This window comes from Cherax quadricarinatus, chromosome 28 (assembly GCF_038502225.1).
Source record: "Cherax quadricarinatus isolate ZL_2023a chromosome 28, ASM3850222v1, whole genome shotgun sequence".
Lineage (NCBI taxonomy): Eukaryota > Metazoa > Arthropoda > Malacostraca > Decapoda > Parastacidae > Cherax > Cherax quadricarinatus.
In genome coordinates, this window is record NC_091319.1 from 6955702 (window position 1) to 6968201 (window position 12500).

At 43.6% G+C, this 12500-nt stretch overlaps 1 protein-coding gene across 6 annotated transcripts in view; it reads right to left on the minus strand.

The window, feature by feature from the left end:
• The window catches only part of LOC128693150 (serine-rich adhesin for platelets-like), a 299245-nt gene extending 288432 nt beyond the window's left edge, over nt 1–10813 (minus strand). For 2 of the 6 annotated variants that reach the window (XR_011392523.1, XM_070089374.1), the window contains exon 1: nt 10351–10813. Coding sequence is in view for 5 of the 6 variants with exons in the window: in XM_070089374.1 (XP_069945475.1) it covers nt 10351–10388 (38 nt within the window). In the remaining variant the exon portion in view is untranslated. The remainder of the gene's footprint in view (nt 1–10350) is intronic. The other 4 variants (XM_070089371.1, XM_070089375.1, XM_070089370.1 and 1 more) reach the window with 3 other exon arrangements.
• Nucleotides 10814–12500: the final 1687 nt, after the last annotated feature.

Sequence of the window (12500 nt, forward strand, 5' to 3'; positions counted from 1 at the left end):
GAGCATTGGAATCTTGTCCAGTTCTAATGTTATATTTATGTTGTTTTAATCTAAGTTATCGCAAATTTTACAAGGAATCTTATAGACACATCCATCAGCATTTTGGGGGAAATTCTTTATCAAAAGTTTTTTTACTGTATCAAGATTTTTAAATACAACTTTAATATTAAAAGTCTTAAGAAGAGAAGGCATATCAACCAAGTTTTCATGGTAAGGGAGAACCAACATATTTTTAGTTGAATAAGGCTGGTTGTCCCTTTTTGGGTTGTAAAAAGTATTTCTAGCAACTTTAAATGATTTATCAATTACATTTCTCGGGTATTTCAGATCAATGGCTATTTCATAAATTTTGGATATTTCCTCATCTATGAACTCTGGACTACAAATACGTAAAGCTCTCAAAAACATTGATGAGAAAACAGACAGTTTAACTCTATCTTGATGGGAAGAATAATAGTGCACATAGGAACAGTTATTTGTAGGTTTTCTGTAAATTTTAAATTTGAATTCATTATTACTCTTAATAATTAAAACATCTAGAAAAGGCAATGAGTTATTTTCCTCAAACTCAACAGTAAAGTTTATAGAATGGGCTAAGATATTTAATTTGCCAAGGAAATGGTGTATATCTACATTTTTGGGCATAAGACACAAAATATCATCAACATATCTGAACCATTTAGCTCTATTAGGGAGAATTGTGTTAAGCAATCTTGTTTCAAAAAATTCCATGTATAGATTACTAAGAACAGGTGAAAGAGGATTTCTCATTGTCCTACCAAATTTCTGAGTGTAAAACTTATCATGAAATACAAATTTTGCATCAACAATGCAAAGTTTAATAAGTTTAATGATAGTAGGAACTGGCAATGGTAAATCATAGTTAACGAGTTCTTCAGATAAGAAACTTAATAAATCATCAACAGGAACTTTCGTAAACAAGGAAGTAACATCAAAACTAACCATGTTAAAATCATTTAAGTCAGTCAAGGAGCTTAATTTATCAACTAAATCTAAGTTGTTTTTAACATTAAAGTTAGAAATTTTACCAACAATAGGGATCAAAATGTTAACAAGCCATTTGGACAATTTATACGAAACTGATCAGGTGTTTCTTTGTTGTGGGGGTTGACTGTGAGGTGTAGTCTAAGCCCTTTTAATTGCCTTCCTTTGATGTATTACTTTTATAGTTCCTTGACAATGTGAGTAGTCACGAAAGCGCTTGGAATTTCAATACTCTTTCACAGTGGTTGTTTTGCATATTTTAAAATCACCTGTTTACTGCGATCTTATTGTATATATATATATATATATATATATATATATATATATACGTACCACACACGTCTCTTATATTACTCAAGTAAAATCGCATACAGGCAGCAAGGTCAGGCACATATGTACTGGTACAGGGAGATAATGTGTCCGCTTGTTCACTCCCGCATACAGCCAGCCTGTGTGTGTGTGTTAACTTCCTATTTGCAGCACTTACTACGTCCTCTTGTAAAGCCTCCTGGTGTTCCAGCACTATGTAAGCACCTAACAAACATCCCATCCGGCTCATCTTCCTTTGTTCAAGCAATGATCTCTTTCTTGCTAATGGTGATAGTGTTAGGCAATCTTCCTTGTCAATACTTAGGAAATCTTCCATATAAATCTTCATGCAATCTTTCATATAAATCCTTTGGCAATCTTCTTTATCAACACTTAGGCAATCTTCCTTATTAATAGCTAGTGAAGAGGAACCCTGGATGTTCTTTGTAAAGCACCTCTTTATAGAAGACTTAGATGTACACTGTGGATGTTCCCACAGTGTACCCATCGTGTAGAACAATGTAGCAGCACACTGTGGGGGTTCCAATCTCTCCGTGGAACGCAACACACACACACACACACACACACACACACACACACACACACACACACACACACACACACACACACACACACACACACACACACACACAGGGGGCAGTGCAAGTGACCTCTGCCACTCTCCTCACCTCCTTCAAGACAACCTTGGCAGTGTCTGCCAATACCTGACTCACCCAGGGTGGTGCCTCACCTCTACCAAGGATGCCAAGGATGGCACTAGCACTCCCAATCCCACTCCCCCCCAGCTGCCAGGAGAGAGAGTGCCCCAACACATTGGCAGTCCATGCCATCCAGGACCCCCCCCCACCCCTCACCCGCACACACATACACTGTTCACCCGCTGTGGCATATCAGCATCACACGGTATAAAGGGATGTCCCCAAAGTATCAGGATCAGTGGTATCGGCTCATTTTCATCTCTGATATATAGCAGGATCCCCACTTATACTGCAGGTTAGGTTCCGAACTACTGCTGTAAGGCAAAACTCGCTGTAAAGTGAAACATAGCTTTTTCACTTTCAAATGCATATACAAGCCTGTTAACATGTTTACACTATCATATATCAGGTCTAAAAAACTGGATATACAGTACACATATTCCTTAAAATATTTCCACCCTTAGCTTATAGCAAGTGGTGAATATATTTACTGTAAGAAGTCTGAATAAATTAAGAATGGGTATAACTGAAAACCGCTGCATTAGCGAAGCGCTGTAAAGCAGAGCCCTCCTGTACCTCTGAAGGCTTTCGAGAGTTTTCCAGGTGTCTCGCAGCCCGGCCCTGGGTGTGGGTATCGGCCGAAAACTGAGTTTCGGTATCGGCGATAGCTCTGGTATTGTCCTATCCCTACTCGTTATCATTACTGCTATGTTATTATTACTCGTTATCATGAATACCATTTTATCATTACTGCTCATTATTATTGCTAATTACCATTATTACTCACTACTTTTACTGCTATAGTATCACTCATTATTATCATTATCATCACTCCTCATTAACAACACAAGACACTCCTGGACTACCCATACCCATTGTTAACACAAGACGCTCCCTGGACTACCCATACCCTTTGTTAACACAAGACGCTCCCTGGACTACCCATACCCATTATTAACAACACAAGACACTCCTGGACTACCCATACGCATTCTTAACACAAGACACCCCTAGACTACCCATACCCATTATCAACAACAAAAGACGCTCCCTGGACTACCGATACCCATTATTAACACAAGACACTCCTGGACTACCCATACGCATTCTTAACAACACAAGACACCCCTAGATTACCCATACCCATTATCAACAACACAAGACGCTCCCTGGACTACCCATACCCATTATTAACAAGGGCAGCCGGCGTAAAATACGCCAGTTTTATGCGTCGGTCGACAGACTGCGCTGATGCGTACACAAGCGCATGACGCTCTGAATATTGACGTGGCGTTGTTTGTCCTCCATTATCCTGGCTATCTTGGGTTATCCTGGGATCAATCCTTCTCACCGTAGGCTTATATCACTCTGGTTATCCTAGGATCAACCTTTCTCACTGTAGGCTTATGTCACTCTGGTTATCCTAGGATCAACCCTTCTCACTGTAGGCTTATGTCACTCTGGTTATCCTAGGAGTAATCAAGTGATCCAACTTTGTGTTGAGTACAATCAAGTGATCCAGCTTTTGTTGAGTACAATCAAGTGATCCAGCTTTTGTTGAGTAGAATCAAGTGATCCAGCTTTTGTTGAGTACAATCAAGTGATCCAGCATTGTGTTGAGTACAATCAAGTGATCCAGCTTTGTGTTGAGTACAATCAAGTGATCCAGCTTTGTGTTGAGTACAATCAAGTGATCCAGTTTGTGTTAAGTACAATCAAATGATGCAGTTTGTGTTTAATTTAGACATTTAAAACAATTTAATAAAGGAAAAAAAAAGACTGCAAATTAAGTTTAAATAACTGGAATGCCACTGTCGATCGTCTGATTGTAAGCATCAGTGGTGGTGGTGATGGTGGTGGTGGTGGTGATATTGGTGGTGGTGGTGGTTTACATCAGAGGTCTCCTGAGTCTGGAGTTAGTCACAGCATAACTTGCTCACTGGTTTAGCAACGCTCGCTGTTAACCAGGTACCACAACACCAGCCACAAACCATACACTGGTTCGTTGTCTAAGGCACTTGTCGACAGACACTTGACCTGTCCTGTTTGGTGTGTGTGTGTGTGTGTGTGTGTGTGTGTGTGTGTGTGTGTGTGTGTGTGTGTGTGTGTGTGTGTGTGTGTGGTCTTGATGGAAACTCAGTTATACCTGACCTGAGTCTTAAGATATATGCTGATTTGCTCAGCAGTTAAACCAGTGGTATACCAGTACTGACTCACCAGTTAAACAACCAGTGGTATACCAGTAATGACTCACCAGTTAAACAACCAGTGGTATACCAGTACTGACTCACCAGTTAAACAACCAGTGGTGTACCAGTACTGACTCACCAGTTAAACAACCAGTGGTGTACCAGTACTGACTCACCAGTTAAACAACCAGTGGTGTACCAGTACTGATTCACAACTCCAGTAAAAATATTTCGTGTTTGCACTGTAGAATTTTTGTCAGTGACTCATAATGTGTTTATGACACACGAGGTGTGGAGGGTGTACTGTACACCAGTGTGAAGGTTAGTGTACACCAGTGTGAAGGTTAGTGTACACCAGTGTGAAGGTTAGTGTACACCAGTGTGAAGGTTAGTGTACACCAGTGTGAAGGTTAGTGTACACCAGTGTGAAGGTTAGTGTACACCAGTGTGAAGGTTAGTGTACACCAGTGTGAAGGTTAGTGTACACCAGTGTGAAGGTTAGTGTACACCAGTGTGAAGGTTAGTGTACACCAGTGTGAAGGTTAGTGTACACCAGTGTGAAGGTTAGTGTACACCAGTGTGAAGGTTAGTGTACACCAGTGTGAAGGTTAGTGTACACCAGTGTGAAGGTTAGTGTACACCAGTGTGAAGGTTAGTGTATACCAGTGTGAGGTTATTCTACACCAGTGTGAAGATTAGTGTACACCAGTGTAAAGGTTAGTGTACACCAGTGTGAAGGACAATGTACATTGTGCATCTACACTTTGACCAGCTACATCACCACCACAACTGCTGGCACAAAGTCTAACCACCAACCCTGCACACCACTCACTCACCTTACGCTACAACTGTTCTCATTCGAACGCTAAATTACCGAAGGGATGCTCAGCTCCCTCTTAACTAGTGTTCCTTCGCCGCCTCACTCCAACACAGGAGAGTACGCTCTTCATTGTACAGGCTAAGAGCTGACGCCTCTCTTTATCTATTGAAAAAGCCATTGACAACATGCCCATACACTCAGCCCCAGGCCCAGACTCGTGGAACTCCGGGTTCATTAGGAACTGCGAGAAACCCCTTTCGCGTGCCTTAAGTATGCTATGGAAAGGGATCATAGACACGGATGACATCCCACAATCTTAGCACTAAAAACAATGAATATAGCCCAACTCCATAAAGCAATAGCCTTGAAAGAGTTCCAAGAAGCATGATTGCAAATCACTTGGGATCCCCAACAATTGCACAATCCAGGGCAGCATGGGTTCAGAGGAAGTCGATCCTGCCTCTCGCAACTACTGGACCATTATGATATGGTCTTTGATGCACTGGAAGACAAACAGAATGCAGATGTATACACAGATTCTTCAAAAGCCTTTGGCAAGTGCGATTATGGTGTAACAGCACACAAAACGCTTGCTGAAGGGGATAACCGTGAAAGTGAGCAGATGGATCTTCAAGGGGTAGTGATAAACAGAGTTAAGTCGGAGGCTGCCATAATGAAAAGCTGTTTCACAAGGTACAGTACTCGCCCCCATCCTGTTTCTCATCCTCATATCAGACACAGACAGAGATGTAAACCATCGCACCGTGTCATCCTTTGCAGATGATACTAGAATCCGCATGAGACTGTCAACCGTTGAGGACGCAGTAAATCTCTAAGCAGATATAAACCAAGATTTCCAATGGGCAACGGAAAACAATATGATGTTCAATGAGAACAAATTTCAACTATTCCGTTATGGAAAACTGGAGGAAATAATAACTAGAACCGAGTATACTACAAACTCTAATCACACTATAGAGTGGAAATGTAGTGTGAAGGACTTGGATGTATTAATGTCAGAGGATCTCACCTTCAAGGAACACAACAGTGTCACTATCACATCTGCGAGGAAAATGATATGATGGATAATGAGAACCTTCAAAACAAGGGATGCCAAACCAATGATGATCCTTTTTCAATCGTTCTCTCGAGGCTGGAATACTGCTATACACTTACATCTCCATTCAAGGCAGATGAAACCTCGGATCCAGAGAATGTACAGAGATCCTTTACTACACATATAAGTTCCGTCAGACATCTTAATTACTGGGAACGCTTGGAAGCACTTGACCTGTACTCACTGAAGAGCAGGCGAGAGATACATCATAATCTACATCCGGAAAATCCTAGAGGGATTGGTCCCAAATCTGCACACACAAATCACTCCCTACGAAAGCAAAAGACTGGACAGATGGTGCAACATTCACCCAATGAAAAGAAGGGGCGCCATTAGTACACGAAGAGAAAACACAGTAGGTGTACGGGGCCCAAGAATGTTCAACAGCCTCCCACCAGGCATAAGGGGAATTATCAATAGACCTTTGGCTGCCTTCAAGAGGGAGCTGGACAGTTACCTAAAGTCTGTACCCGATCAGCCGGGCTGTGGTTCATACGCTGGACTACGTGGGGCCAGCAGTAACAGCCTGGTTGATCAGGCCCTGATCCACCAGGAGGCCTGGTCAAGGACTTGACCACGGAGGCACTGATCCCCGGAACATCCTCCAGGTCGACTCCAGGCAGCTAAGAGCTGACGCCCATCCTCATCCACATCGAAGACCTGACGTTATTATACCCATTCAATCTACGGTATACCACTACCCAGTAAGGTATACCTCGAAATTCCTAGTGAAGCATTAAGACCATAGGGATCAAAACATGGTTTGAGAAGAATGTGGCTTAATGAGAAAAAGGAATGCAACCCAAATTCCTCGGATCAAGAGACATTCACTAGCAGGGTGGCACCCCACCTAATGTGGAAGGATAAATGTAAATTACACGCCTCACTTCTGGTGGCTATAATCTGATTCAAAGATTCATTTCAGATTCACCACTATACATTTTCTATAAGGTTACAGATTCACAACCATACGTTTTCTATAAGGTTACAGATTCACAACCATACGTTTTCTATAAGGTTACAGATTCACAACTATACGTTTTCTATAAGGATACAGATTCACCACCATACGTTTTCTATAAGGTCACAGATTCACAACCATACGTTTTCTATAAGGTTACAGATTCACAACCATACGTTTTCTATAAGGATACAGATTCACCACCATACGTTTTCTATAAGGTCACAGATTCACCACCATGTTTTCTATAAGGTTACAGATTCACCACCATACGTTTTCTTTAAGGTTACAGATTCACCACCATACGTTTTCTTGTTGATATTAAATGCAAGACTTCGTTTTTTTTAAGCTTAGCAGTAAATTCTATAACCTAACCTAACCTAGTATTGCCGTCGGTCTAGGTTAATTGGTCTAGATTAGGTTAGAGTGGGTTAGACCGTCAGGTTAGAATGGGTTAGACCGTCAGGTTAGGGTGGGTTAGACCGTTAGGTTAGCTTTGGTTACCCCCAAAAAAAACTTCGTTTGTACAATATATATATATATATATATATATATATATATATATATATATATATATATATATATATATATATATATATATATATATATATATAGGAAGCACAACCCACCTTAATACTGGAGGATAAATGTACACGATACAACACCAAGTGATACAACTCAATACTGACCAGTTTTCTATGAAAATCCTCAACTGTACGCTTTCTATGTACGTAGTGATTCACATTGTAGTGTGATGATCTGATTCCCTCGTTGGTAGTGTGATCTGATTTCCTCGTATGATGTGATGATTTGATTCTCTAGTATGTAGTGTGATCTGATTCCCTCGTATGAAGTGTGATGGTCTGATTCCCTCGTATGAAGTATATATACTGATGAATTTTGTCCAGTTCGGTGGCCTGATTCTTTTGTCCAATACTCTGCCCTGATTCTCTTGTTCAGTATCATACCCTGATTCTCTTGTTCAGTACGATACCCTTATTCTCTTATCCAGTACGATGTCCTGATTCTCTTGTCCAGTACCGTACCCTGATTCTCATGTCTAGGTATTCATTATCATACTGCTGCTGTCATTAAAGGCTCTTTCTAATCATTTTTATCTACTTTATCATGGGAGGGGGGTTTAGTTTTGCTTTATTTACAGTGCACCTGACTTGTAAGCGTTTTGGTGGTGGCCTTGATGGGGGTTTCTCTCTTGACGAAGCTGTGGGCGGTGAATCTTAGTGCTGGTGACCTCTTCTGACCGAGTTGTGGGCGATCTCTGTAGGCGGAGTTGTGGGTGGTGGTCAACTAGTGTAAGGAGAGTTGCACATACATCTAGAACTTACAAAACAAGGGAAATAGCGCCAATGGCAATACTATTTAAATCGCTTGTGCTCTCTCATATAGAATACTGTTTAGTGTTGACGGCTCCCTTAGGAGCAAGAGAGATATCAGAACAGAAACAGATTCAAAGATCATTTACGGGCACCATGGAGCCAACTAAGCATTTAAATTACTGGAAAGCTCTAAATATGTATTCACTGGAGCGAAGACACACACATAATATATACGTGGAAGGTGCTTTAGGGCCCGGCTCCAACTTTACTGAATTGAGAGATACGAGAGAAAGTACGGAATACACCAGTGAAAGGAAGGAGCGTTGCGGGTGCAATTAGAGAACACTATTGTCCCAGACTTTAACATCTTACCAGAAGACATCAGAAACACTGGCGGAACAAGTGTAGAAGTCTCCAAGAGGAAATGCAACAATTTCCTCCGCCAAGTTCCGAATCAACCAGGTTGTGATGGATTTGTGGGCCAGAAAGCCACCCTCAGCAACAGTCTAGTTGATCGGGCAAGCACCAGACTGAGATTAAAATCTCGGAACCGATCAAAGGTATATCAGCTCATCCGATTATGAAGCCCGGGCGCCCTCGACTGTGATCCAAATATCCTAAGTGTTGACGGGGCTGCTGGCGCTGTGGGTGGTGAGGGAGAGAGTGGGCTCATGGTGGGGGTCAGAAGGAGCAGGTTTTGTCAGCTATTTTACAACACAGACCGTGTTACGGCATATTTTACAGCCCAACTTTGTTGTAAATATTATACATACTGAAAGACGCACCTTTATAACCTCTCACGGGAATTCAGAGGTACCACACATGTATAGGTCAGTATAAGATTCTGAAAATTTTCTGACAGCGGTAACACAGCTGTATGAGTTAGTATAGGCTCTCGCAGGACTTCAGATTCCACAGCTGTAATGGGTTTGCATAACCTTTCACAGGAGTTGAGGTACCACAGCTGTATGAGTCAGTATACCTCTCGCAGGACTTCACAAAGCGGTACCACAGCTGTATGAGTCGTCAGTATAACTCTGCCACATATTATAAATAAGCCTATTTTGAACGGTATCAAGTCTCGGCACTCACACTAACTTTCCTAGCTATGGACTCGTCCCTGAGTCGCACAATTGTAGCCTTCGATATCTTATGTAAAATAAAAACAAATCAAACTTTCTACTGACTTGTGGCACTGAACACCTTCCATCTGCTTTATTCAGTATATCAGCTGAAAGTTGCAGACTTGCTAAGTGGAAAAAAAAGAGTTGTGCATCCCTGAGAGAAATTTTGTACATCACCGAGTGAAGGAAGTGTTCAACTCGACTAACCTCTGTCATAACTTGAGGCTATGAGGGTTGTGGTGGGTCTGGTGACTAACACTCAGCCAAATGGCGTGTACACTCGACAAGTGTAGAAAAAGATAATAATGTCGCTGAACAAGCTTTCAATAGGCGTTTCGCTCTATAGAGAACTTTATGAAGCCATGACTGGACAGAGCTCTTCACGGAGTGAAACGTAGTCCCGGCAAATCTTGTTCTGCAGCTTATGTTTTTCTTCAGAGTAGCAGGTAGGCCTGTGGCATCCCTGTGAATCCCAGGAAACCTGCATCTTCACCAAGACTGACGCTCTCAGGCTTACAGCCTCCCCTGTGCTTGTCTGACAGCCTTCACACACTCCCAGGGTCGTCGCACACACCCCCACAAACACAAGTAACAAACAGAAGGGAAAATCAATTAAGAGTAGCGGGGAAAGACTATAATATAAGAGCGTAGTTGAGAGTGGCGGAGGAATAGGGGGGGGGGGAAGTTGTCAGTACGAGGCTTGCATCCAAGACTGCCATCAGCTACACTCTGCCTTATACTGCCACCCTCAACACACTGCTTCACTCACCTGGAGGAGTTGAAGCGTTTCTTTATCCCCTTGAACATTGTGCTGACATGGGTGATGATAGCCGTGTGTAAGTACGCCAGCTACTCCTTCCTGGACACACGGTGTCACCCCCGCCTCAGCCAGGCTGTACTCCTGCCTCAGGCCTCCGGCACGCCTCCACGCTTTACTAGTTTCAGAGTAAGGAGCAAACAGGTGAAGGGTGAGCGAGTATTTACACATGAGTGATGAGAGAGTAGCAGAGACAGCCGCTTAACATCAACTCTCCTCGCAGAAACTCACCACACTAGTCTCCTCCTCACAAACATCTCTCGGCCCAAGCCACTCTCACGCATATCGATTTTGGTCTCGTCCCGAGCTGCTCCACCTCATGAATGGAATAACTGGCAAGTTGTCTGACAAGTTTCCTTACACATCTACGATGAACAACGATGCCATATGCCATACAGAGGAGCCAGAGAGTGGCGTATACATTGCGAAGGGGGAGTGAAAGTAAGGAGAGGAGGGCGGAGGGCCAGGCACGAGGTAGGGAACAATGACACGCCGTCTCGCCGCTGCGTAAACGTCTACAACTGGTGTACTCCCCCCATGGTCACCCACACCACCCACACCATCAACGTTCCTCACTACCACACATCTCTCTCCACTAAATCGATAAAATTGATCCTACTAGAACTAGGCACTTCTTCCCTGATGTAGACAGCAAGTGTGTGGCATTTTTGGCAGCCTATAAATTCGAGCCCACCATAACTTCCATATTCCTGCAACACTCCTCTCCTTCTCACTCTCTCCCTCTTCCGTATTCCCCGAAATTCCGCCCAACTTCCCCAGCCTTAAATTTGAGGAGTGCCACGGCTCTGCCTTTGTGCCATCGGCCGTAACTCGGCACTCCAGTTCCAGTGAATCCCAACAGAGTCGGGGAACCGGTCTGTGAAAGCTGTTGTCGACTCAACTTTGGTACATTGAGGGCGCCTTTATGGACGAGGCAACAGCATAGTATGTGTGAGGTGTTTGTGATGACCACAGCAGTAGTAGGACACTCAGTGTGGCTCGCTGGTACAGCACTAGTATCACAACCTACACCTCCCAGGTTCGATACGTTAGCGACGGAAGACAATGAATGTCTCCTTGCACCTCTTGTTATCGAAGGACTTAGCAGAAATAAGTCAAATTGCTGGACTTTCTTACGTTTCCCGGGTTAATAATCCTCAGAATGTTATCAGTCGAAGACTTTCTTAGGACTAATGACAGACTACTGCAAGAGTCATGAAGAAGTTCATTTCCTTCTTTTGGTCCTCTTTTCTAAGACTTCCTAACGCTCCACTATGCACTGCTAGGTAAACAGGGCCAGCAGATGTAAGGAGACTTGGCTCGAAGGCCAGATACTTCGGTTGTAAGCCCATCACAACCACCGTATTAGGAAATTCTAGTAGGTGGCATCTGAAATTATTATAGTAGCCGTTACTTGTTTGTCCTGGGCTGCTCAGACCTGGCGCCAGACTTACAGCCCTGCACTGCTCAGACCTGGCGCCAGACTTACAGCCCTGCACTGCTCAGACCTGGCGCCAGACTTACAGCCCTGCACTGCTCAGACCTGGCGCCAGACTTACAGCCCTGCACTGCTCAGACCTGGCGCCAGACTTACAGCCCTGCACTGCTCAGACCTGGCGCCAGACTTACAGCCCTGCACTGCTCTGACCTGGCGCCAGACTTACAGCCCTGCACTGCTCAGGCCTCGGCGCCAGACTTACAGCCCTGCACTGCTCAGGCCTCGGCGCCAGACTTACAGCCCTGCACTGCTCAGACCTGGCGCCAGACTTATAGCCCTGCACTGCTCAGGCCTCGGCGCCAGGTTCTCGGTTCTGTGATTTATATAACTGTACTTCGCTCTCTCTTAGTCCCTCGTTCTGTCTCGGGTCCCTCGTGCTCTGTCTTGAGTCCCTCGTGTACTGTCTGGAGTCCCTCGTGCTCTGTCTTGAGTCCATCGTGCACTGTCTTGAGTCCCTCGTGCACTATGATCGTGTTGCTACCCACTTAAACCGAGGGAGAGGTAAATAAGACAGGAAAGGTGGGAAGAATGATAAACAAGGACAGGGCAGGGGATAAAGAAGACTAGAGGGATAAAGAAAACGGGAAGAGGGGGGAAATAATAC